We start from the raw sequence: 26,975 nt of genomic DNA on the forward strand, positions 1-26,975 counted from the left end.
AAAGTGAAACTTGTATATTATATTCATTCATTACACACAGAAGAGCCTGATCAGCTGGAGACTCACTGCCTTGCACAACAGACAGACTGAAGAAGTCATTTGTCCAGTCATTTGAACTGTTCAATGCTTCACTTAAGTTTACATGCTATATTAGCACATTAGCACATATGCATAACCCCTCCCTCCATGCCACAGCTGAACTGTGGCCACACTTATACATTTTCTTAAAATAGTTATATATATAGATATATAGACTTATTCTTGCACTGTTGCACTGTTGGAATTACTCATTTGCACTATATATCACCATGACCACTATCACCATTGCACCATCACCGTGACACTCACTCACACAGAGCTTCTACATAATGCACAGAGAATCACAGGCTCAGTCCCTGCCTCAGTCATTGCAAGCGCCTCTTGATTGATTAATCTCCACTATGTGGATACTGTTTTTAGAATTTATTTAGATTAAGTGTTAGTTAGTATAATTTGTATTTTAGTATATTTAGTATATTCTTTATCTTCTACTGTCCTTATTGCTTAGTTGTGTTTTTATATTATATACTTTTACTGTTGTTAGTGAATGTGTGTGTGTTGTCTGTATGCTACTGAGACCTTGAATTTCCCCCGGGGATACTCAACAAGTATCTATCTATCTATCTATAACTTTTGACCACTCAGCAGCAGTCCAGTCCTTTTTGTCTTTAGCCGAGGCGAGATGCTGACGCTGTCTCTTGTTCAAGAGTGGCTTGACACAAGGAATGCGACAGCTGAAACCCATGTCTTGCATCTCTGCGTGGTGGTTCTTGAAGCACTGACTCCAGCTGCAGTCCACTCTTTGTGAATCTCCCCCACATTTTTGAATGGGTTTTGTTTCACAATCCTCTCCAGGGTGCGGTTATCCCTATTGCTTGTACACTTTTTTGCGGTGTTTTGAGTTAATTAGCTGATTAGAGTGTGGCACCAGGTGTCTTCAATATTGTATAAGTATAAATACTCTTTTGATCCCGTGAGGGAAATTTGGTCTCTGCATTTATCCCAATCCGTGAATCACACTGCACACAGTGAACACACAGTGAGGTGAAGCACACACTAATCCCGGCGCAGTGAGCTGCCTGCAACAGCGGCGCTCGGAGCGCAGTGAGGGGTTATTTGTCACATTGAGAGGCACATTGTCGCGCTACCGGTCGGGTGCGTCAGGTATGTAGAAGCCATTAGGTGCCTTGCTCAAGGGCCCTTAAGCCGTGGCCTACTGGTCAGGGTTCGAACCGGTAACCCTCCGGTTACAAGTCCTAAGTGCTAACCAGTAGGCCACGGCTGCCCTTAAATTTGAACCTTTTCATAATATTCTAATTTTATGAGATACTGAATTTGGGATTTTCATTAGTTGTCAGTATATATTCATCAAAATTAAAAGAAATAAACACTTGACATATATCAGTCTGTGTGGAATGAACGTATACATTATACAAGTTTCACTTTTTGAATGGAATTACTGAAATAAACTTTTTCATGATAATATCTAATTATATGACCAGCACCTGTAGATGGCTGATGGCAGTTATTTGCAGGAATGTCTGTCCTGCCGCTCAGTCCATAATTGCATATTTTCACCACGAGAGTGCTCCACTGCGACTGTCTGGGTTAGGAGTTCGGCTAAATAATAGTAAATGGTGAGTTCAAACTGGTTTGCTGTCACGTCGATCGTGGGTTACCCAAGTCTTCACTGACAGATCCATCCAGACGCGAATCTCTCTCTGACCATCTAGACACTTTCAATCCAGTAATGTAAGTATGACTACAATTTCACTTTTTGATTAGTCAAGAGCTCTATATTCTGATTGATTGATTGATTGTTTGTCTGTCTGCTCGTGTTTCTGACTGTATCTTACTTACTCCATTATGCGCATTCATAGGCTACGACAAATTAGACCGCATGACAACTTATTCTGTTGACAATAACTTGGTACAAATTGTTTGTGATCAACAACTATGGGCTAGCCCTACTGCTGTTTGGCAGTGAACTACATTGTTGCTTATGAATATGTTGTCAGAGTGGTTACTACGATCCAGATTCACTTCATTTCGGTAGAGAACACAGTGCTACGTGATAAGAAGAGCGTGCTATGATTGAATCAAATGTGCAGGACTAGCCTGTGACATTTATTTGATGGCTAATGGCTTAATCAGTAACACCACGTTTAGTTTTGCTTCTTAATTCCTAACATTGTGCGAGTCAGGTGATTAGGTTGGTGTAGAGGCGAAATAGGCAGAACAACCACGGCAGATAGGTTCAAGTCATCTCAACATCAAGTGATTTCTGAAGGGTTGAAAATCATTGGATTGACTGATCTAACAAATGCAGCTTTTGATTAAACATCTGTTTATGAACATTTTTAAACAGATAGAGGGTCGTTAAAGAGAAAGAAGACCTGTTGCCTGAAGAAGAGGATATTTTCATCCCCCTTGGTACACAGTTTCTTGTTTTGGAAGAAATAACCTTTATTTGGGAACATGGAACTATCTCTGGTGAGTCTCTTGAATATATTAAGTGAGTGTCTGGATTTGCATGCATTCTTTTAAATAACTTTGCAGGATATTAATGGGGTTAATTGCCAAAAATAGATAATGTATGGAGGTTAGTGGGCAAAAAAAACAGCTCTCAATAAGCCTCTTGTGTATTTGTCAGCCTTTTCTTATCAGGTTACAGCACTGACCTCTTCTTCAACAATTGTAACAAAAAGTGTTTCTTCACCCTTACATGCTTGGTTGATAAATTGACCCAACTTGTGAGGTAACTGCAGGCCACATTAAACTGGTCTTATTTTTAATGGGAGACCATTAGCCTACTCATGCATTACCTAGTCATGTGCCTCTCCCCTAATTTGGCAGCCTGAAACTTCCACTTTCCCTAAAAACACAAGTCTCCTCACATGTCTGGCACTGTGACAAGTAGCCTGAATTAAGTGTAAGTCTATTGCCGCTGACATACTCCTTTGTGACTTTGGAAGAAGTGGGTCAGATTCCTTTAGCAGCACTCCTAACGTGCTTGGACCACGGTAGAGTCATGCCATTCCCTCTGAATGCCAGCGCTGCCATTGGTCAAGACATGTTGCTATAGTGATCTCGGTAGGCTGATTGAGTCATGCCAAGCCTCTGTGTAGCAATTCTCCTATTGGTCAGCATAGAGTTGTGGCCTGCTGTACCAGAAGGGCAAGTCCTGGAAGACCCAATAAAAAGAGAAAGGGAGAGGGGGGGAAAAACAAAAAGGGAGATAGAAACCTGCATTCAGGTTGAGCCAACAGACTGAAGGTTGGAGGTTCCTTATTTGGAGTAAAGCCTTATTGCTTAGCAAAGCGTTGTCTTATCATAGCCAGTGTTCTGTTTTGTTCTGTTCTGATATGTCAGACTCGTTCGCAAAGATTTTCAGTACGGACTTATAAAATCTTCACTTTTATCTATCATACCTAATTATTTTGTGGCTTTGTTCTTACATAAGGGTAGCTATGCTATTCCTAATTATCCTGGAAAAAACACACCAACACGTGGCAATAAATTATCTATCTTATTTGTTTAGAAGAGAAAGTAGGCTAAACCTAGATGATGTGTATTGTGTATATGTAAGAGTATGAACAATGTCTGTCCGACTGTGTTGTAAGTGATTCTTGTTGATTTTGTTTTTGGTCGCTGTAAGTTGTTGTGGTTTAGAATAGCCTGATGTGGAAAGAAGGAAAGCCTTTTGATTCCTTTTGCTTCTTTTGAAGCTTTAGAATCTATGTGTGTGTGTGTGTGTGGGGGGGGGGGGGGGTTGTTTACAACCAAGACGAAGAGTCGAGGAGGAGGAGGAGTTTAGGAGGTGGAGGAGGAGGTGGGAATGTGCCAAATCTTCTCAACATAAACAAGAAAAAAACAATGTTCCTTCAAGACCCTTAAACCATCCTAAAACATAACTCATTATCATTATATATATATTCAGACAAAAAAAACACAAAACGCATCACTGTATGTAGATGGTATTGTAATAACATTTTCTTTCAGAATTGAAACAGTATATCACTGTTCACGTGAAACAACAAACACTAACTCAACAAAAGTACATTACCCTTAATTTGATATGATTACTAAAACTGACCCGATAATCTTTACTTTACGTCTTTGAACGTTCCTTTCCCTTGTGTGTCGTTGTCTCCCTCAGGCCCATCCTGCCATTAAGGCCTTCATGTGTGGTTCTCTAAGTGGCACCTGCTCCACGTTACTCTTCCAGCCTCTGGACCTGGTGAAGACCCGGCTGCAGACCCTGCACAACACCGTCCAGCCAGGGTCAGTGAACCTACGAGTGCAATACTCAATGTGTGATTGGCCCTTTCCTCCCTTAAGGCCTGTAGTTTTGGAGTTTGAGTGGGGGTTAGGCAGATGTATTGACGTTGTGGTGTATGGGCCCAACGACTGATGTAGTAAGCTGATGAAGTCTATTGTTACCAGTTCTTTATCTCTCGTTGGATATTGATCTACACAGTCATTGGAGGTTTTGTATGGATATTTTGCTTAGTGGTTCTACTATCTACTAGTTAAAAAAACTCTTGTTTTCACTCTTATAGTTCTGCGAGGGTGGGGATGGTGACCGTGTTTCTCAGTGTGGTGAGGACAGAAAAGCTCCTAGGACTATGGAAAGGAGTGTCACCAGTGAGTGCCCTTCTTTTTTCACTCTATCTCGTGTACACACACACACACACACACACACACACACTCTTACCTATCAAACAATTACTGTAAAAAACATGGCCCTTTCATTACTTAGAAATGAAGCCAAAACTCCATGCTATTGTTCCATCCATTTGCTTAGCTGCTTGAAGGAAGCTTATGTCCACGCTAATTGCTAATTGCTAATTGCTAATTTCCTCTAGTCTTTTGTGCGCACCATCCCTGGCGTGGGGATCTACTTCAGCACCTACTTCTCCCTGAAGCAGCACTTCTTCCTGGAGAAAGGCCCCAAGGCCCTGGAGGCCATGATGCTGGGGGCTGGGGCCCGTGTGGTGGCAGGGGTGTGTATGCTGCCTGTCACTGTCATCAAGACACGTTTTGAGGTATGTATTTATTTTAAAGTAGTTACTAAGGTTATGAATCACAGTGTGCAGAATGTGTAGAGTACATATTTCAGAAAAGTCACAATTTAAAATACATACATACATAAAATGTGTAGATTACACTTAAAATGGTCAATAAAACTAAGGCAAAGCAAGTTCATTTACATAGACATACGTTTCATACACAAAGGCCATTCAGTGTTTAAACCTAACATGCTCCTTGTGTGTGTCTGTGTGTGTGTGCGTCTGTGTGTGTGGTGTAGAGTGGGAGGTATAACTACAGCAGTGTGCTGGGGGCCCTGCGCAGCGTGTGGCAGACTGAGGGCCCGCGGGCCCTCTTCTCCGGCCTGGCAGCCACACTCCTCCGAGACGCACCCTTCTCAGGCCTCTACCTCATGTTCTACAGCCAAAGCAAGAGCGCACTGCCAATGCGTGAGTGTTACAATGACTTGTGATGGATGAATTTGGCTGGGACTAAAGAAATACTGCCTTTTATAGTAGAATTGGTTAGATCAGTCGTCACCCTAATTTTCTCCAGAAATGAAAGTAGGTCACATTTACACTCTACACGTGTCAGATAAGAAATAATCTAATTTTGATTATTTTTCTCTCTATCTCCCTTTGTAGAGATTAGCTCATCGTCCTACGCACCATTGGGTAACTTCAGCTGTGGGGTGCTGTCGGGTGTCTTAGCCTCCTTGGTGACTCAGCCAGCAGATGTTGTCAAAACGCAATTGCAAGTTTGTCCCCATCTCTACAAGAGGACATCAGATGCTGTATACTTCATATACAAGGTATATACACATTTCTCTCCCTCTAAGCAGGGATCTTTCTCTTGTCCTCTAAGCTCTTTGGCACAAGCTCCTTGGCATGTGTAGAACAGCACTCATTTTCTTAAAACTACATTCGGTAACACTTTACTTGACAGTATCGACATAAGAGTGACATGACACTGTCATGACACATGAACCCTAATCCTAAACTCTAACTCTAACTCTAACTCTAACTCTAACTCTAACTCTAACTCTAACTCCTTATGACAAAAACCAAATGTCACTTAATGTCACAGAAGCGTTATGTCATAAAGTTTATGACTTGTTTATGACACCTTCATGAAGTGTCATGTCACTCTTATGACGATACTGTCAAGTAAAGTCTAACCCTACGTTCTTCTATGCCTTTTCTTTGGCCTAAATCTTAAAGTTTGCAGCATTAAGTCTGCCTGTCTGTACTTACACTGCCCCTATCTCTGTGCAGGAACATGGATTGTGTGGGTTTTTCAGAGGTGGTGTGCCTCGCTGCCTGAGGAGGACCATGATGGCGGCCATGGCCTGGACTGTGTACGAGCAGCTCATGGCTCAGTTAGGCCTCAAGTCCTGAGTGGAGGACCAGACACAAAGACACAGAGCGTCAGGGAAGTGTGGACGAACAAGCAAGTGATAGACAAGTGGACAAGTTGGTCGGCAACCTTGTAAAAAGTGGGACCGTGTATGGACAGATCAGAGAGTGCAAAGAACGACCTTCTGTGGGCTCACCTTGCCAATAGAGACACTGTGACTGTGAATTATGCCATTTGTCTTTTCAAGTGTAAGGCAGCTGCATTAATGGCGCACACAGAAAGACAGTAATTCTTTGGCTGAATTGACTGTGGAGGTAGAACTGCAGGCCTTGAGGTGAACACCTCACCTCTGTTTTAAATGTGACTATATGAAACCTGAGATTTATAAAGTTCAAATCACTCTGACATGGACTTAACTTTGCTTTTCCTGCACTAATACTCTGTCTGAGAAGCTTTTAGTTATAATGTCTGAAGATTGACTACTTCATATCACTGCACATAACAGTTGATTTTGACATTGTAAGCTACAGTAGATGAAAGTGGACTGAATACTGCCATTCAAAATGCACATCTTTTTTTTCCTAGATGGATGCACTTTAAATCTGCTTAAGAGAATGTGTGACCATCTTTATTATATTGTTGTTACTAAGGTACTACTAAATGCACAATGAAATGCTGTTTTATATGAACACTAGCATTGCTTATGTTTAATATTTTTGCCATTAAAAAAATACAAAAAAAATGTATCCTAGAATTGTATTTCATTTTTGTTTTTGAAGCGCCATTACAGATTTTGGTTCAAAACTAGTGTTCCAAAAAGATAGGTTCACAGCATGACAACTTATGTTGAAAGAGGGGTTTTATTTTTAAAGAAAGGTTTGCATGACATGAAAAAATCCTTGCCCTTCAGTGAAAAAAGGTGCTGTCGATAAGGACCGGGGACAATTTATTGGACATGTAACAGAAAGGACATGGACATGCTTATCAGCAGACAATACAGTTGAGATAAGACCGGAGAACAGGGCTGTGCTGAAATGGAGCCAGAGTAACAAGACCAATGGGAAGAGGAACGCCTTCGCTGAGTCAGCAAACCTGTCCTCCTTCTGCCTAACATTCTATGGTTGTATGGATGTTATTAACATGAACTCATGCAATTCATATGATATACATAATATACAACACCTATGCACTCTTTCTTCAAATGAAACAATGTACTTTAACACTAGATTTGTCTTCTTACTGGAAAGTGCAATGTGCAGAACCAGATGGAATTACATGATGAATGAATAATGTGGACTATGATTAACCAATGCCAGTCAAGCAGTTACTGTAACCATGAACAAGAATAGGCCATCTGCCCTGTGCGGGTGTTAATATGGCATTGAGGCTGGTGGGTCCCTATTATACAGTTATCTTTGGGGTCTAATAATTACTTGCCAGAGCAAAGCACACCTTCAGTTAGCAGACAGAGCGTAGAGATCTTACCAGGCCAGCCACATCACATTAAATCTTTCTGTCTGAAGGTTTCTATTGTAGTCTTCAGCAGTGTCAACACATTTATTATTCTCACTGGATTCCTGTTGAATGGAGGAACACAGTTGTATTAGATGATAAAAGTCTATGATGAATCACCATTCTGTACTATACACATGTCAACAGTGACATAACATACAAGATAGCCTTCAGTATTAATAGATCCACATGAGCATATCAAAGAGTGTTATTGGGCATAGATTTTGTTTTGTACAGGAATTCAAGCCCTTTTATGATAGACTAGACGAGATATCCTTTTTTAAGAACATGGAAAAAACAAAACATCACCATCAAATCAACACTGAACAGAGCATAGGCTATATGAAAATAAACTTCAAAACATATTGAAAGGATATCTGAGTTTCTTCATATGAAACAGCCTACACCAGGTAATCTACTCTGTTTTAGGACAAAAGGTAGTTTCTCTTCAATCTTGTAAACGGTAACTTTTATAAGGTTTGTCAATCAAATTTACTCTGTCCCTATGTACATATTAGCCTATGCTGTATATTGTCCTAGAACTTTGGATCCCTTGGCAAACAAAGTTGCAACACAGGAGAATCTTTAACCTGGAAGTCAGCGTCTCCGCTATGTTCTTAATATGGTCTCTTTCTTAATATGGTATCTCCATTCCGCTGTCTTCTTAATATGGTCCACTCGCCCGTCACTCAGAGCATGTTTCTATCTCACCCGCATGCGCAAAGCGCCATCTAGCGTGTGCAAATGGAAATGTTACCGATCGTTTCCATCCAATTCCATCCAACAGTCACACACAGTATGTGTAGCCTACTAGGCGTATGTGTATTGTTGTTTTTGTAAAAGAGATCAGAGTCATTGGTCATATGTGTTTATATTTGTAAATGTGATAACGAGGCAAAAACATATTTCATAACTGAAATAATACTAGACATATAGAACTGGAGAAACAAACCCGGCTTGAAGACTGGGGGAATTCACTTCAATTTCAATTCAATTCAATTTATTGTGCTTATATAGCGCCAAAACATTACACATGTATCATGGCGCTTTACAGAATGTAGGCAATCAGAAAAAAAGAAAAGAGGGAGAAAAGAAAAGGAAGAAAGAAAGAAAGAAGGCCCATGGGTAACAGGGGCGAGGAAAAACTCCCTAGAATTGGAGATACATATAGGAAGAAACCTCGAGCAGATCCACGACTCAAGGGCCTGACCCATCTGCCTATGGTCAATACGGACAGTAAGGTCTGTAAACAATGACAAATGCATATGACAGTCAGGTGTGGAGAATAGGACATGGTGTTTAAAGCACCTGAGGTGAAAGTTACAAGAGGTGGGATGATTACGTATCCGGTATGATAAAGCATTAATAAGTATAAGTATATATACTTTTTTGATCCCGTGAGGGAAATTTGGTCCCTGCATTTAACCCAATTGGTGAATTAGTGAAACACACTCAGCACACAGTGAACACACAGTGAGGTGAAGCACACACTAATCCCGGCGCAGTGAGCTGCCTGCTTCAACGGTGGCGCTCGGGGAGCAGTGAGGGGTTAGGTGCCTTGCTCAAGGGCACTTCAGCCGCGGCCCACTGGTCGGGGCTCGAACCGGCAACCCTTCGGCTACAAGTCCAGAGTGCTAACCAGTGGGCCACGGCTGCCCTAATCATGATTTAGTGAGAGAAAGTGCAATAGTCCGGCATCGGAAATGTCCAGAAAAGAAAGTTGTCAGGGGGCAAGTGGTGGGTCAGCGAACAGGCCAGAATCCGGGCAGAGTTGTCATAGGCAGGTGATGGGGCTGTACGGGCCAGGAATCCAGGTAGGGGGACAGTAATACAGCAGTCAAGGATGGGACTTCAGGTGGGATGGGTAAGAGGAGGGCCAGGCACACGGATGGTTGATGACTGGTGATGATATACCTCACAAGTGAGGTACAGTAAGGGAGAAGAAAGAGAAATGTAGAATGGGTTAGAAATTCCTTGAATTTCCCCTGGGGATCAATAAAGTATCTATCTATCTATCTATCTATCTATCTATCTATCTATTACTTGAAATCAATGTGGTTAATGTCAAGAAGTGATCAGTGGTGCTATATATTGTTACAGTAAATCATAGTGAGAATGGGCAAGAGAGGGAGAATTCACACAGAAATACTTGGTACATAACTATATAGGAACTGTGTATAACAATAATAAAATATCCAATGATGTTAGTTACTTAATTGGGAACTCTACAGAATGTAGTAAATAACACTAAGGGATGAGTTATTAACCCAAAATGGTCTTTAGCAGTGGATGAACAACCAAATATCCTGTGTCACAAAAAAACAGTAAAATGAAAAGGTACTCAGAGGAACATTTCAGTCATTAAAAATGTAGCTGACGGCCCTTTCGTGAAGGGTGAGTTTGTTGAAGTCCCAAACCCTCCCACTCAGACTGTTTGTACAAAAGCTAGTAAAGGGCCATAGCCATGAATTGAATCCAATACTGTTGGGTCATGGCAGCTTGACCTAATTTAATGGTGTGATGATGTCTGGTCTTTGGCATTAATGTTTTGCCTTCAATGAGGTAGTTGGTCCACAAGCACCCAGATCTGATGAACCATTGTTTGTAGTACTTGACCCTTCACCCCATATAAGAGAACCAAAAAGGTATTTTCTCTCTGAATAACATAACAAAAGTTTTGGTATTTCATCTAAACAAATTGATGTTTAGTAAAACAAACTGAACACAACACCTCAGATCTCCATTTTGAGAACGCACCTGCAAGAGCACAGAACAAAATGTCTTTTGGATAAACATGTAGGCTTGGACTAAATGAAAGTTATATTGATACAAAGATTACACTATGTTGTAGGCCTAGCCTAGATCATGCAATCTAGGCCTTTTAGACTGATTATATTTGAACTGTGATGTAGGCCTAGCCTATTTTAAGTAGGCAAAAAAATATGTTTATTAGGTGAAATGGTAGACTAGCCTATACAGAAAAAGCTTATTTGAGCTGCTGAAAAAAAAAAAAGAGGTAGGGATATCGTGACATCACATCCGGCAGTCCTTCCTCTGAAACTCACGTTGGCTCTCCTGCTGAACATGGAGTCTCCGCACTCGGTAAAATGATAACTTTTACCTTAAAATAGCCTACATAATTCATGCGCAGTATTGGTATATTGAATCTCTACAGCGAAATCTGACTCTCAACGCTCATGAGATAGAGAGATTTGATGTAAACAATTGGCTCAGGCTCTAGATTTGTTGCAACTTGGTGGTGGTAGGCTGTTACACAGAATTGTTACAGTTACAGTCAGTTACAGTATAACGGTGGCATAAAGTAGCCCTAGTTTAATAGCCAATATAACTGTTGATAGCCCATTGTTATATTTGTTTTATACCTTGGTTTTTTGTCTCTTCCTCAGAATTACTTCTGTATTCTTGGATCTTGCTTCTCTGAATGGAAAGAACACGCAGGCTAGTGCACGTGGCAGTAGACTGTCAACGAAATGACAGCTGAACGCATTGCTGGACGAATTCTTTGAGAATCTTTAAAACAACTCAAATCAAATGTAAATGTTTCACAGTTCACACACGCGCCTTAGCCTATTATTATCTATATAGCAAATAGATTACCATTTGGGAAGCGAACAATTGGACAATAAAACGTTTGTACTGCATGCCCAATAGTTTTATATAAGGTCCTAGATATGAAAAAAGTGCAATACAGGTGATATTGAGGGTCATTTTTTGTATCCACATGGCACCAATCATTATTTTGTCTGCAAATACAATACTTAATGTTGAGCTGATTTTTGAGGTCTCTGCAACAAATACACATGAGGATATAAAGGATAAAACAAGGTGTAGAAAATGAATGAGAATACTGTACACACTTTTAATGGTTCAGTCATACAGAGAACATGTTTGTCTTCCACCCTACAAAGTTTGGGCTGCCTATGAATAATACTTTTCATTATATTAATGCCTAAACATTGCTTACAGAGAATGTGATTTTCAGGTTGCAAAACTGAAGTAATTTCAAAGTTGAAAATAATATGAAGACATAGGATTTGAAAATAAATATTTTACAGGCCTTGGATATGAGATAATGACATATATCAAGGTATGAACAAAATTTGTTGCAAAATTTGTTCATACCTTGGAGGGCTCTACAGTGCGCCCATTTAAAAATGATGGTGTGCGAGTGCAAAAAAATATTTAGGCGCACTGGTGCAAATTACTTCTAACCATGTCAATGTTTGTCTACAAAATACACCGCAACATCAAGAAACATTACTGGTGCAAACCATAGAATCACGTCGCGAATGCAGCATAAAAACTACACCTCCCATCAACGTTAGCAGTTTCGCGTTGTGACTCGCTAGTAGTCGCTTCTATCAAATCCAAGAGCACGCAGAAAAAGTGGAAAGTTAGACTAGTCAGCCAAGATGCAAAGATTGAAGAAATTAGTTCTTCTATCCACCGAATTCATCGGATATCGGAGGAACAGGATGAGATTCTGAGAATGCAGTGAGAGAAGGAAAGGTAACCTAACATGCCTTTTAGCCCAGTTGACGTATTGGCTGCAATATGCAAAATATAGCTGTAGCGAACAGGCTCCCATTTTATTCAAAGGTAGAACGCGACAACTCTCCACGCATGCTTGTTTGTTTACACCGAATACAAGCTGAAGTGCAAAACGAAAGTAGGCCTAACGTTTGCCTACTGCCCCCATCAATGCAGATATTTCAAATAAAAAGTAAAAGTATAAAATATATATATATATATATATCCTTGATTAGCCTATGTTGGGTTTTGTGGAAGAGAAAATGGACTGTTTTAGTAGTAGTATTAGGCAGTATGCAGTCGGATAGGTCACCATGGGCATATTTGGATTAGCTACAGATGGATTTACAAATAAATAAATTAGCCTACATTTGGCAGGATACTTGATATACAGGCTAAATGCAAATATGGCAATGTATTATACTATTTTACATTAACAAAATGTAGGAAAATAGAACAGACTGAATAAAGTAGGCACTGATCTTTAAAATCCTATTTCCTGTAGCCTAAATGTTGTCAGTCATTGTTAATATTCGCAATTGGTGCACTGGCATGTTTAAGTGTTAGCTGCAGTGTAATGTTAGATTATGTTTAAGTTAAGTACAGAACTGACTGTGTGCCCAAATTTTTGTCTGTGCTCCTAAATTTTTTAACTTGGGCGCACAAGTGCTCCTTGAAAAAAATGAGCCCTGCTTGATATATGACAAGGTAGACAGTGCAGCAATAACCTTATCTAATTTGACACGGAATGACCCTTGTGCAGGAAATATATAGCGTGAGTATATACAGTAACTCAACAATCTAACCTCAGCTGTCTGTTTCCTTCACTCCTCAGAGACTGCTTCTGACAGACATCCATCATTCATGGGTGTGTGGTGATGAGACTGGTCTGTTTTGTATAACACTTGCTTCAATCAACTGAAATGGTGGTACACCTTGCACCGTTGTAGTGAGACTTGATCAAGAGACAGAGAGGTACAAGGAAATGTTTCACCTTGACCCTATAAATGATTGCAATGTAAAATTCTAAACACATACTACATTGTTGTGTTTCATCTTTGCACACAGTTAGAGCCCGGTGTTGGCTTCTCTGTGCCGCACTGGGTGTAGGAAGTGTGCTACAGTATTGCAGAGATTCTTCTCCACATCTTTCTCTTTGATGAGAAAGGATTATATGTGGTGGATCTTTGCAACATTTATGTGTTAATTATGCTCTAGTTGATGAGGTTTGGATGATGCGTGTCTGTTGGCAGTGTTCATGGCCTGGTGTAAGAAGTTCCTTCTCAGTCACCGTTAGATAATTATTACGGTTTTAATATGCCTATGTGCGTACATAATGCTGTTTCTATGTCTTGATGCATAGATTTCATTGATTGAGTCTTCCAGACAAGAGCTGTTGGAAATGCTTAATATCGAAAATGTTTGATTCTCATAATTCCCTAATAGAGTTTAGGTGACAAAGAAGAATGTTTCCAACCGAAATTCAGTTACAGCTATACTTCTCATGTCAAATATACCATACTATATATCAGAAATGATCTGATTCAAATCTTGAAACTGACCACATGTTTCAAAATCCTTTCCTGTCAAAAAAAGATGTAATAACTGATAACAATAAAAATAACATTTGTGTTATAGCTGCATAATAGCTTCAAATGTCAAGTCAAAAGATTTGTAATAACCGTACCCAAATTGGAATTATAATGAATATTTCCTGACAAAAGTGAGTGCACTGAATGTACACTGGCAGTGGCAAGCGGTTGCTGATCTTATGATATAATGAATTAGTCTTTTGCCCAACATGACCAACCATTCTCACTTTTCTGGGCAGGTTCAAAGGAAGAACGGCAAGTTGGTGCAGAGAAGAATGTCCTTCAGGAATCCCTTGTGGCTGTCACTGACTTGATATTTCTGACTTGATATTTTCAGACTGATGTTTTCAGTATGCTTTATGTTGTAATATTTACACATGACCTGTAAAATAAAACTAAAAAGAGAATCAACATAATTAAATGGTCCTATCTGTATGACTGTAGAAATACTGTGTGTCGTGTTGCAGAGCTGTGTGTACCAAGAAACCCAGTAATGCTTTTTTCCTCTCTTGTCTTTGTGCCACTGGTCCACCTGTTGCATGCTTTGGATAAAATGTTCTGCCATTCAAGTCTGAATGTAAATTCAAATTTATTATAGTAATAGTAACTTTCAATTTGCGATTGAAAAAACAAGTTTTAACAAGTAAAAGTGTGAATTGTCATTGTGAACAATTGCCAAGGCTGATGTTGTAATTTAAATTGTAAAAGCAACGTAAAAGATTGCTCCTGGCAGATTAGAGGAAAACAATGAACATAACTCTTAATTCACCTGTAATAGGCTACTACGACAACTTCCAAACCTGAGACAAGAAATCAGAAACAGTCATGGGGCAAAATAATTAATTTATCTTGCTTTTAGTCAGCTCTTGCACTTTTTGTTTTATAGGATCCTGTTAGGTAATTGACTTGCTTTGAAAAAAGTATGATGATCCTACCAAATTACCAAATGATTCTAATCCAGATTTCATAAAAACAACTACAGGGATGAATGTCACTGTCTGTGCCACCCAGGTGGGACCTGTCTTTACCCACCTTTTCCAGATGTTCCTCAACACCAGTTTTATCCCCCAGGCCTGGAAAATGGCAACTATCATCCCAACGCCTAAAACAAAAAATGCAAAATCGCTTAATGACTTCAGACCCATCACACTCACACACAAAATAAAAGTAAATGCATGGCACATGTGGTGAGCAAAGAGCAAGCCTCCCAAACATGAGGTCATAAACCCCATGCAGTTTGCCATGAGCCAGCCGTGGTGTTGAGGATGCCACACACTCGACTGAATAAAGTGGTCAGCTAAATAACTTTTTTATTGATTTCTTTTCTGTTAAATTACAGTCCAGCCCCATCTTCTCCTGACCCATGTGTGACCTAAATGCATCCGTAACAGCCTTGTCCTGTAGATCAGAGAGTTTCTGAGAGATATTAGGCTACTTGACAGTGAAATTGTAGGAACCAAAGACTCTCAAGCGCTCCCCTCTTCGTAGGAACTTACTTTTTTAGTCCGCGTTTCCAACCGGACAGCCAAGCTGTTGTAAAGCGAAACGGTTGCTAAGAAACCTTACCGCAATGTCAACAAAGCAGCAAAAGCAGTGACATTACAGATGACTTTGTTTTGAACAGCACAACTATCCGACTAAAAATTGTACCAAACCGTGACACTGCGTTAGAGAAATAAAAGGTTTGTGTAATGGTAAGTGGTCTTCAATTTAAGTTTCGATCAAACTACTGTCCTAATTTAAGTTAACGTTAACGTAACGTTAGAGCTAGCTATCCTAACGTTAACGTTACGCTTTAAAGTTAACTTCAAAACAGTAGCGATAACGTTATTGACAGACGTATGTTTTTTCTGTTATGCGTTGTGTTTTCCAGATAGTGTTGACGTAGCAACCATAGAAGTTTTCTGTGTAACGTTGTATTATGTTCTCCCTCTAGATTCTCTCTAGGGTCAAGCCAGCTATTGGTGGGGAAGCTCCAGTCATTAAGAGAATCAAAGGGAAAGGGTCCCCATTAGTGGAAGATTATCTCAGTGAAAGAGACTATGTAGGAGCCATCACATTACTCGAGGTGATGAACTGATAATGCATGCACTTTTCCCATAATATTATCTGCAGTGGCTGTGGAGCCCCAGTAATACTGTACTGTCTTTGTGATCCTGATAAGTTCCAACGCAGCATTGGAGAACGAGGCGAGGATGCAGACTTATGGCTGGCATACTGTGCTTTTCACATGGGTGACCACAAACGAGCAATGCAGGTCTGGAAGAACAATGTAACATTGTAAAAACCTTTTTTGTGTTTCTCATTGAAAGCTATGAATCACATGTATTTTTCTCTTTAGGAGTATAAGGCTTTAACAGAAAAGCCAGACTGCCGCCCAGATGTATGGGTGTTTTTGGCATGCACTCTCTTTTTCCTGGGTTTCTACAAGGAGGCAGAGGAGGCAGCCAATAAGGGTATGTCAACCACTCGGAGACTCTTAAAATCCCCCCATACACAAAAAAAATATATTTGATATATATATTCACAGTATATTTTGAAATATATGTAAATATTCAAAATTGGCCCAAAAATATTTTTGACATTTAAAAAAAGATTTCAATATTTTTGTTTTTCTGTATGGGCCTGTCTCCTTAAATTTACTGTAGAGATGCTTGTCAACTATAGTCTCTTCACCTTTTCCGCTTCATCTTTGCAGCTCCCAAGAGTCAGCTTCAGAATCGGCTTATGTTCCACTTGGCACACAAGGTCTGGCTTACTTTTGTATTTGGTCAAATATACTTGTCTCTGTCTAGTGATGGTACATAAAAGTTTAGTTTCCATGTGTCTTCACTTGACACTCTTAAAACTTGCTTCTTTATGGGTTTTTCCTGCCCTGTTGGAATTTAAACCATTACGTTCATACATGCACTATATGAATAAAATTATTGGGAGACCTGGCCATAACAGAAACTTTTACGACATTCTGTTCCAAATCTATAGACGTATGATAGCTGTAACAGCTTCCACTCATCCAGTAAGGCTTTTCCACAAAATTTGAGTGAGTCTGGGATTTTTTTGCCCACTCATCCAGAAGAGCATTTGTGAGGTCAGGCACTGATGTTGGATGAGAAGACCTGGCTTGCAATCTCCGTTAGTTCATACTAAAGGTGTTTTGTGGGGTTGAGGTCAGAACTCTGTGTAGGCCAATCACGTTCTACCAAACCAAACTCACCCAACCATGTCTTTATAGGACCCTTTACTGGCTCCAATCAAGTGCCATTCACATGGTGTAGTATGGAGTTACAAACTGGAGGGGTATATAGTAGGGGTGTGACTTTCGAAACCGACGTCTCGAATCAGTGTCGAGGCTTCGAAGCACAAGTGTTTCGAAACACTGCTTCGAAACGTGGTTCAAAACAGCCATGTCATGTGACCACTGCTTCGAAACATCGTTCAAAATCCCCATGTCATGTGACCAAAGTTAAGTGAACCTTCGGTGCATTTCACCGGTGTCGGCAGGCGTGCCCGCGCGTTCAATTAACAGTGTAGCTTTCTCTTAAGCAATAACCATGATGGTGTAGCGGTTAGTGAGGGTGTTTTTTGCACAGTAGCCCAGGCTGCTCAAATGTGGTTCGATCCCCGTTTGATTTGTAAGGTATTGTTTCAGATCGTATCTGTTTATGTTTTCTTACTTCACCATTAACCACACAGTTTCAACTAAACTCTCAGAATGGTCAAAAATCGAGAGTTTTTATAAGAAGAAAGTGAGTTAGAGAACACATAGTGGCAGCAATAAGACTCCCTTTATTGTGACTTCATGTGGTCTCCCATCCAGTAATTGACCAAGGGCATGCTGCTTGGCTTTTGACAAAGACTGAACACAGGTAACACAGCGAGCCACTTTAAACTTTAAAGACTGTATCTCTAATACGAAGCATTTGGCAGATTTGTTTCACCCTAAACAGCTCTGAGGTGTCGGAATTGTTTCAAAGCTTCGGAACAATTCGGCACAATTGCTTCGAACGTTTCAGTGTTTTATAAAGCCTCGCTTTGCCCATCCCTAGTATATAGCCTTCCTTCTTCAAGATTGTCAGGATTGTGCAGGAGGACCCAAGTGCAAGACTCAACCAGGCAGACTTACAGACAAAACAGAATTTATTTTAAACACGAACTTTACATTTAAAGAATTTCTTACTTACATACAGGACTTTGACTAGACAAACAGAGAGACGATCCGACAGGGAACAGAGAAACAGGAGGGTAGAAATACACATACCAATTAAAGGAGAATTCCGGTGTGATATTGACCTAAAGTGTATTGAAACATGATACCGAGTGTGAACGTATGTCTCATAGCCCATCTCGGCTTGTCCCCTGCACTCCAAAATCTGGTGCTAGTTAGCCGATGCTACCAACAGCTTTTTCAATAGTAGTACTCTTCTCTAACTGGACACTAATGTGTTTGTCGTCTTACTCAGTTGTGCACTGGGGACTCCTACTTCTCTTTCTGTTCAGGTTAAAGCCAGTTCATGTTCGTCTATGTTTAATCAAACCAACAATAGCTGATTCTCTATGGCACTCAATTACTCTAAAGGAGGCCATTTGCATTGTTTCTTTAATCAGGGCAGCAGTTTGGGCTGCAGCTGGTGTGTAGTGCTGACATAGTTGCAAAAGAGGTTTCTAATGATTAGTAAGCCTCTTGAAATGACAAACTTGGATTAGCAAACACATTATACTATTGGAACACAGGGCAGACAGCTGCTGATAACGGGCCTCTATACACTTGTATTTATATTGTATTAAAAATCATTTCTTGCGTAATTTACAACATTACGAGTGTCTACACTCTATATCTGATTTATGTGATGTTATTTTAGTTCCCTTGCAAACAAGTATGTTTCTGAGCGACCCCAAACTTGAATGGTAGTGTACACTTCTGGTAATGGGTCTGAATGAAATTGTGAATTCAGTGATTTTTAAGTGTCCCAATACTTTTGTCCATGAAGTGTATGTGTGTTTCTAGTTATTTAGTTGCCTTGCATGGGATTTGAAAGACGAGGTGTTTTTCTCCTAGCATTGCTTGTTTCTGTCATTATGCCATGTAGTTCAGTGATGAGAAAAAGCTGATGGGCTTCCATCAGAAACTCGAGGACAAAGATGAGGACCAACTCAGCTTAGCCTCCATCCACTACATGCGCTCACACTACCAGGAGGCTATTGATATCTACAAGCGCATCTTACTGCAGAACAGGTGACTTCAACTGATGACTCTTGATGGTAATTTTGATACCAAGATTTAATAGAGACCCAGTCAGACCAATAGTATGAAAAATCAGGAACAGAGTTTATTTACAATGATGCACATCAAGGGAGAGACAGCATGACTTCACCTAAAGATCCATCAGCTGCTCTAACTAGACAAGGAAATAGTTAGGGTTTAAGTATCCTTCCAGGCTGACGGGAGATGGCATTGGTCATCCCATCTCATGTGGACTACACTGAATCAGACTCTGATTAGTGGCAACCTGGCAATCCGGAGCAGATAGCTACTGACGCAGCCATGCAGAACAGTGCAAAGTCATAATATTCTCGCTTATCTCTAAATACAGTCACACACAAATATACACAGGGACAGTACAGATATCATACAGTCATTACATAGAATCATATTTTTAGTATCAGAGTGACCCACTAATGAGAAATGCAGAACATTAAACCACACATTGGAATATTGGACATAATGTTCTATTCCACTTTCTCTCACTCTCAGACCCTGTCTGATTGTATTATGCTTCACACCATTCACTGTGTGACAGACTCAGAAATCTGTGTTCTGAAAGGCTAATTACTCGAACATTATTGAAACTATAGAATGAGTGAGCATAACATTATGACTCAGTATTAACAACCTGCTCTACTCTGGGCAATTTATGAGATTCAGACTTTTTATCCAATTGATAGATAGAGAGCAGTGAGGACAGTGAACTCATGCATGTACATGTATTGAGATATTGAGACAGAGAGAAGATAAAGGGAGTCAGAAAATACAATAATGACTTCCTATGCAGGTAATAATAGCCTAATAAATACACAGTTTATCAAATTATAAAAATATATATATAGTAGTAGTATACCTTTATTTAGTTATTCATTGAGGGAATCCCTCATTTACAATGAAGCCGAGATTACATGGTCACAATACAAATGAGGAAGAAGTAGAGGAAGAAGAATGCACGCTAAAATACATTAAGACATAATATTTTCAAATAATAAAATAAATAATAATAAATAAAATAAATAAGAAGATAAATATGTAAGATAAAAATAGATTAATAAATTGGGTACATAAAAACATACAAAACATAACATAAAACAATAATAAACAATAAAATAATAGATTTAACTTGAAAACAGTTACAAGCTGGGGAAGTATAGTTTGTGATAAGGGATTTAAACTGATTAAAAGACGGAGCCCTTAATTTTAAAGAGCGCTGGAGACTGTTCCAAGAGGTGGGGCATTGTAATAAAAGGCTGATTTTCCAAATTCGGAGCGGACCTGGGGAACATTTAATGTTAATTTAGTTTGGTCTGATAGGGGCTAGCCCTCCATTGTAGTATTCCTGAGATGTAAGGGGGTAGGGAACCTACAATCAACCTAAATGAGAGCCAGTGCATGTTTCTTCTATCAGCAAGGGAAGACCAACCAACTTTCTCGTACATGGTACAGTGGTGGGTTCTGTAACCATCACCAGAAATAAAACGGAGTGCAGAATGGTATACAGTATCCAAAGCTTTGAGAGATGACTCTGCAGCATTAGGTATAAAGCATCACCATAATCAAGCACCGATAAAAACAAACTACTCATTGGGAAACTTGATTTGTTTCTATAAAAGAAACCTAATTTTTGTCACAGTTTATCAGTAAGAATAGGCTTATAAGCTATAAGCTTCTCGTCTAACCAGATCCGAAGATATTTATATCGCAACTACTAAATATTTATAGTATTATCAGCGGAGTTGATAATACTATTAACCACTACTAACAATTTTTGTTTTTGAATCTATGAATAATATTAACTACTAACTAACTGAATTGGCATCAATGGGCGTACAGTGGAGTTAATAACAATATGAACTACTAACTAACTGAATTGGAATCAATGGCCGTACAGCGGAGCCCTGGGGGTCACATGAGTGATTGGAGACTGGATTGTCATAATTTACCCTTCAAATATTTGTAAATTATTGGTTATAGTGTTTACATTGAAATATTATGGAGGCAAATTTTATTTTTCTTTCATTGCAAACTTATCACTCACAGTGTAGCCATAGAGGCATAGCTAGCCAATTAGATGTATCTGTATAGATCTTGTGTTTCTAAGGTAGTAGTAAACACAAATGAAGGTGGGGCACTAGTTAGTCCTCTAGAGAAACAATTACTGAGAGTTGCCCTTGGTTCTTCAGGAGGCTCACTAAACAACTGTCTTGTGTGCTTAGGGACTTCCTCGCCTTAAATGTGTATGTAGCTCTGTGTTACTACAAGTTGGACTACTATGATGTCTCCCAGGAGGTCTTAGCAGTTTACTTGCAGACAGTTCCAAACTCAACAATTGCCCTCAATCTCAAGGCCTGCAACCACTTCAGGCTCTTCAATGGCAAGGCAGCTGAGGTAAAATCCAGCTGTATCAACAGCATTGTGTGTTTATGTAATGATGTACCATGATTTACATGTGTAATATCACACATGCACAAAGCTCTCTCTCTGGTGAACTCTGTGCTTACTGTCAAATTGAATTGAAAGAAACTGGTTGTTACACCCTGCAGATTATGTACTGAATATTTTTTGGTTCTAAAGGGGTTCTTTGATTTGAAACATTTGTGTCTAGATAATTTATCTGACAATGTTTGAGGGGGTTACTTTACATAAAAGCATCAGCTAATGATATGTAAATCTGGCTGCATGCATGTCTGAGCAATGCATGACTCCTTACGCTCTCCTTTTGTCCCGATGGGGTTGTCCAGGCAGAACTGAGGAACCTGATTGATATATCTTCCTCCACTGATTTCGCCAAGGAGCTTATCAAGCACAATTTGGTGAGAGCAACAGAAAACCATTCAGTATTAGATGTCAAACACCATGCTCATGAACATTTGTATCCTTTGTTGTTGGTGCATTTTGTAAGCAATTCAATCATAATATGTCAAATTGATTTATCCCATTTTGTAAGCAAATAAAGTCCCTGTGTAAACCAAAATCTGAGATTTGTTTGGAAATATCCTGCATAGGTTAATATGACTCCTGAACATATGTGCAGGAAACAGCAGGAATACAGTAAACTGTGTGGCATTAGACCATTAAACAGAACATCATCATTTTCAGAGTTCTGTTTTCTGGGTGGTCCTGGATAAGGGTTTTGATGATGCAATGAGTTTCTCATTTAGCATAACCCCTCCCCTTAAGATTTGAGTGAGCAGGTGGACAAGTTAGATTTGAGTTAGGCTACAACAGAGAAGGCTCATGTTTAGGGTGTCTGGATGTTTGCCATGTCTGCATATCCGAGATAGCTTCCCTGGATGCCAGCATTTTAATGATCCTGTAAATGAAAACTACAGATTTGTTTGGAAACACCTTGATTAGGTCAGAAAACTACAAACATTGTGAAAAATCCACTTGCAGTAGATTAGCACAAGATGCATTGTGCACTTACCACCAAAAGGCTCATATATCATATGGTGGAGAGTTGATATAATTAGAATGATTGGAACAAGTATATTGAGAAGGGCAGCTCCTTAGCCCCAGTTGGGCTTGGCTTCAGCACATCAGCGTGCTTGGCGTCAGTTGACCTGCCCACAGCATTTAAAACCACAGCTGCGCTTTTGCCATGATTTTGCAACCCAGTTTTACATACTTGGCAATGTTTTTATTCATTCAGATTTGTCTGAGTGGTTAGTGTGGTGTGACAAACTCGGGTTACATAGTTATTCTTGGTGTACAGGGACTTTAAATCAAAATGTGTGACATTGATTTGTGTGAATGAAAGTCGTTCCCATGAAATGGACTTAAAATAGCAAGACATGTCTACTTTCAATGATTTCCTTTAATCTGTTGTCTCCAGGTGGTGTTCCGGAATGGGGAAGGGGCCATGCAGGTGCTTCCTTCACTTGTTGATGTGATTGTTGAGGCCAGACTTAACCTGGTCATCTATTACCTCAGACAAGGTGTGCATTCTATGACAAAAACTTCTGTCTAAATAGCCTCTAAATAGCCCAGTGTTGTTCAGACAGAAAGCTTCCTGGTAGCCCCCAAAATATTTATGCGCAGATCTGCTTTCTTGCTTTAATTGAAGATGATGTTCAAGAGGCCTACAATCTCACCAAGAACATGGAGCCCTCCCAACCACAGGTTTGGCAAATACCTCCTGCATCTAATCCCCTATCCTCACTTTCCAAATAATATCAGTTCTGCAATGGAAAACTAATCCAAACCCAACACTGCATGTTTTTAGCATATGTCCGATATGTTCTCTGAATGCTTGTTTGCTCAATGTGGTATGATCAAAGAGAATGCATGTTGGGATATTAGGTGAGGTAGAGTCAGTTTGTTGTAACCTCCATCTCTCTCTCCTGTCCCTGTCTCTCTCCCCTCCCACTCAGGTTACAGGCAGTGTTAGGCTTAATATACATCAGCGGACAGTAAGTGCGTGACTCGAATGAGTGTGTTTGATTCTCTCTCAGTGTCAGGGATAGTGCAGTGGTAGGCACAATGTCATCAGATGGCATTACCATGTAAAGGCATGAGTGGGCTAATTCTGCTCACAACATTTGCAGGAATACATATTGAAGGGTGTAGTACATGCAGCTCTTGGTCAAGAAGTGGCGTCGGTAAGTATAGCTGCAATTAATATTTTATGTTAAAATACAGGCTAATATAATGAAATTCATCCTGAAGGAGTATGATGCATACAGTGCTCCGTGGACATAATTTATTGTATCCTAGAGGGATCACTTGAAGATGGCACAACAGTTCTTTCAGCTTGTCGGAGGCTCTGCAAGCGAGTGTGGTGAGTTGAGCATGTTGTTTTGCTAAAGAGATCCTGTAGTCTTGCTCATCCACACCATAATTAAAAGAAAACAAAGACAGTAGCCTGTCCTATTTCTCCTCAGACACAATTCCTGGCAGGCAGTGCATGGCGTCTTGTTTTTTCCTGCTCCGGCAGTTTGAGGACGTGCTCATCTACCTTAACTCTATCAAGGTTGGTGGAAATCTTAGACGTAGATTAAAATACTCTGATGAACATAGTTATGAATTATTTTTTCCCTTTCATTTTGCAGAGCTATTTCTACAATGATGACACATTCAACTTCAACTATGGACAAGCAAAAGCTGCTGTTGGCAACTTCAAAGAAGCAGAGGAGGTATACGAAACCATGGCACAAATTCTAAATTTGAGTTGAGTTTTCATTTCTGTGGCCATATCATGCCATTTCACAACCTTTTAAACATTTTTATCCTTTAAGATATTCCTGTTGATCCAGAGTGAGAGGATAAAAAATGACATTGTGTACTTGGGTTGGCTGGCACGTTGCTGTAAGTAGCTATTTATCAGTTATTCAAGATTCAAGTTGTGCTCACAACACAACACAACACGTTTCATCACAATACAATGCACAACACTACATGATACAAAATACAAGTATAAACTGTAACTGTAATAAAAATAAAAGTTGAAAGTGCATCAGAGTACATGGCTGGGCCTGAGTTAACGTGTGTTATGGTGCTTGGAGTTTCAGTCTTTCTTGCATTCACAGTATGTTTATATACAGTACATAAAGTATGTATGAAAACAAAAACAGCATGTGGTCTTTAATAACAGACATCATGAACCAGAGGCCGCGTCTTGCCTGGGAGCTCTATCTGAAGATGGAGACATCAGCCGACACCGTCGGCCTACTTCAGCTCATTGCAAATGACTGCTATAAGGTCAACAACAGTGCTTTTTCTAACCATTTATAGAGATTTAACACTTTCAAGGTTTCAACCTTATTCTGGCTCTTCACCCTGTTTTCAGATGGGACAGTTCTACTATGCAGCAAAGGCATTTGATGTCCTAGAGCGTTTAGATCCAAGCCCAGAGTTCTGGGAGGGCAAGAGAGGTGCCTGTGTGGGGATCTTTCAGCTTATTCTGGCTGGCCGAGAGCCGAGGTACCTTTTAATCATAATCGGAAGTTGGAACACTCTCAGTCAGCATGACAAAAAGCTTGAGTCAATACAGAGAAATATTATCTAACAGTCCGTACAATAACAAAGTGATTAGCTGGGATTCATTTTCAATGAGAATTGGCTATTTACAGTAGAACAAAACCCCAGCCACCAACCACTTACAAGGTGAAATGGATAACATCGTGACTCAAAGCCATGTTATGTTAGCACTCATACCTGCTTCTTCAGTTCAACCTGCTGCCCACTCTGAAAAAGCTGCTGTGTGTTTCAATGTAGAGACTGTTCAGACATGATACATGACCTAGCAGTGTTTTGTTTTAATGTAGAGTCTGCTCAGACATATGATCCTACATTGACCTGGCCCTTACAGTTGCTTTGTATTTCCGCAGAGAAACTTTAAGGGAGGTTCTGCCCTTGTTGAGAACCACAGGAAACCCACAGGTGGAGTACATCGTCAGGATCCTGAAGAAGTGGGCCAAAGACAACAGGGTGTCTCTGTGAGCCGGCCTTATTTATTTACCTGAAAGGTGTGCCTTGGCAGAGACGCACCAGGGTCTTCCAAACACTCACCCTCATGCAAAATGTTTTCCAAAGTGCCTGTCTGCAGTGTAGTAATTTGCATGAGGCATTGCTCAACACAACAGTTGGACCATTGTTATATTGTGCAAAACTGTGATGTTTCAAAATGTGTTTTGACATACATATATGCATCTTTAAATTTGTGTAGTGTGAATATTTTGTATAATAAAATATATTGCTGTAAGATATATTCAGACAGATATATTATGTGTTTCCTGTCTGTGTGGTTTCAATATCTTTATCATGTATTAAGTGATGATTGAAAATTGAAATAGATACGTGTATTGTATAATGGTGCAATTGTATTGTGAAGGAATTCTTCAAGATAACAGAATCTGCCTAGATAATATAGGCCTAGAGAGCATTAGTGGTCTTTTAGTGATGGTCTGATGATAGCCAATAGTCAGTTTTTTGACCCTCCTTGTCTGATTGCTGATTGATTTCGACCAAGCAGGTAAAGTGTCTTCACCAAAAAAGTCTAGCAAGTGTATACCCTGGTATTACCCTACTTCACAGGCATACACTATTTTCTCTCACCAACTAATGCAGAAGACATCAGAAGACTTTAACAAGATTTGGGAAAGATTCTTGAAAGATTCTTGATTAGATTATTTTAACTAATGCCCGCCATTCAAGCTTTACTCAAAAGACAATCTTTCAAGAAACTTTTACCGATCTTGTCAAAGTCTTCTGGTGTAAGGATGGCTTAGAATGCTACTACCCCATACATCAGAAGACTTTGACAAGATTTTGGAAAGATTCTAGAGTCTTTACATTCATCACATGACGCATGTGTCACATTATATAAATTTTGTATTTGTAAAATAAAAATTGTTATTTGCATTATCCTTGAAGGAAAAATAATACAGCTGACCTATACTGAGAACAATATTGATGACACCATAAAATGAATAATGAGTCATCTATATTTTAGCTTTTTCCGGACATAAAGCAATAATTCTGCTCCAGTGCGTACATTCTATTATTAAACTAGACATTTTCAAAATGTGGGTGAATGAAATAGCCCTCGTCGAGCAACAGAACTTTCAGATGGATGACAAGGCTACTATGTTGCTCCTTTCTTTTCAGGACACTGTCAAATCTCCCGCGCC

The 26,975-nt window shown here is 39.7% G+C and overlaps 2 protein-coding genes and 1 long non-coding RNA gene across 6 annotated transcripts; all 3 read left to right on the plus strand.

Moving 5' to 3' along the window:
- Positions 1-1,083: 1,083 nt before the first annotated feature.
- Positions 1,084-7,139, plus strand: LOC121705727 (mitochondrial glycine transporter A-like). Of its 2 annotated transcripts, XM_042086911.1 has the most exons (9): positions 1,084-1,203; positions 1,542-1,791; positions 2,408-2,532; positions 4,199-4,323; positions 4,602-4,686; positions 4,908-5,087; positions 5,351-5,519; positions 5,715-5,881; positions 6,345-7,139. In XM_042086911.1, the coding sequence occupies exons 3-9, from the start codon at positions 2,518-2,520 to the stop codon at positions 6,465-6,467; spliced, it is 864 nt and encodes a 287-aa protein (XP_041942845.1). In that variant the 5' UTR covers positions 1,084-1,203; positions 1,542-1,791; positions 2,408-2,517; the 3' UTR covers positions 6,468-7,139. The 2 variants fall into 2 exon arrangements, with proteins under 2 accessions (XP_041942845.1, XP_041942846.1); XM_042086912.1 differs by lacking the exons at positions 1,084-1,203; positions 1,542-1,791 and adding an exon at positions 2,073-2,091.
- Positions 7,140-10,986: 3,847 nt separating this feature from the next.
- LOC121705729 lies at positions 10,987-14,640 on the plus strand. Its single transcript, XR_006030881.1, has 4 exons — positions 10,987-11,040; positions 11,346-11,492; positions 13,325-13,464; positions 14,321-14,640. It is a non-coding gene; the product is annotated as an uncharacterized LOC121705729 (long non-coding RNA).
- A 983-nt stretch (positions 14,641-15,623) lies between these two features.
- LOC121705723 (intraflagellar transport protein 56-like) lies at positions 15,624-26,051 on the plus strand. Of its 3 annotated transcripts, none has more exons than XM_042086900.1 (19): positions 15,624-15,775; positions 16,018-16,149; positions 16,246-16,338; positions 16,423-16,537; positions 16,780-16,829; positions 19,169-19,314; positions 21,561-21,732; positions 22,086-22,157; positions 23,180-23,282; positions 23,411-23,466; positions 23,718-23,756; positions 23,892-23,945; positions 24,061-24,124; positions 24,228-24,316; positions 24,396-24,479; positions 24,582-24,651; positions 24,938-25,044; positions 25,133-25,266; positions 25,674-26,051. In XM_042086900.1, exons 1-19 carry the CDS (start codon positions 15,773-15,775, stop codon positions 25,783-25,785), a joined length of 1,695 nt encoding a protein of 564 aa, XP_041942834.1. In that variant the 5' UTR covers positions 15,624-15,772; the 3' UTR covers positions 25,786-26,051. The 3 variants fall into 3 exon arrangements, with proteins under 3 accessions (XP_041942834.1, XP_041942835.1, XP_041942836.1); XM_042086902.1 differs by having other exon boundaries at positions 15,642-15,763; XM_042086901.1 differs by lacking the exon at positions 23,718-23,756.
- Positions 26,052-26,975: the final 924 nt, after the last annotated feature.

This window comes from Alosa sapidissima, chromosome 3 (assembly GCF_018492685.1).
Source record: "Alosa sapidissima isolate fAloSap1 chromosome 3, fAloSap1.pri, whole genome shotgun sequence".
In the NCBI taxonomy this organism is placed as follows: Eukaryota; Metazoa; Chordata; class Actinopteri; order Clupeiformes; family Clupeidae; genus Alosa; species Alosa sapidissima.

What these genes read in the sequence shown, in the direction of transcription:
- LOC121705727 (XM_042086911.1), top strand. An exon ending in TATGGAAAGGAGTGTCACCA is followed by an intron (nt 4,687 to 4,907) that starts GTGAGTGCCCTT and finishes AATTTCCTCTAG; the next exon opens with TCTTTTGTGCGCACCATCCC. An exon ending in CAAGAGCGCACTGCCAATGC is followed by an intron (nt 5,520 to 5,714) that starts GTGAGTGTTACA and finishes CTCCCTTTGTAG; the next exon opens with AGATTAGCTCATCGTCCTAC.
- LOC121705723 (XM_042086900.1), top strand. An exon ending in CGCATCTTACTGCAGAACAG is followed by an intron (nt 19,315 to 21,560) that starts GTGACTTCAACT and finishes TTGTGTGCTTAG; the next exon opens with GGACTTCCTCGCCTTAAATG. An exon ending in CATCTATTACCTCAGACAAG is followed by an intron (nt 23,283 to 23,410) that starts GTGTGCATTCTA and finishes CTTTAATTGAAG; the next exon opens with ATGATGTTCAAGAGGCCTAC.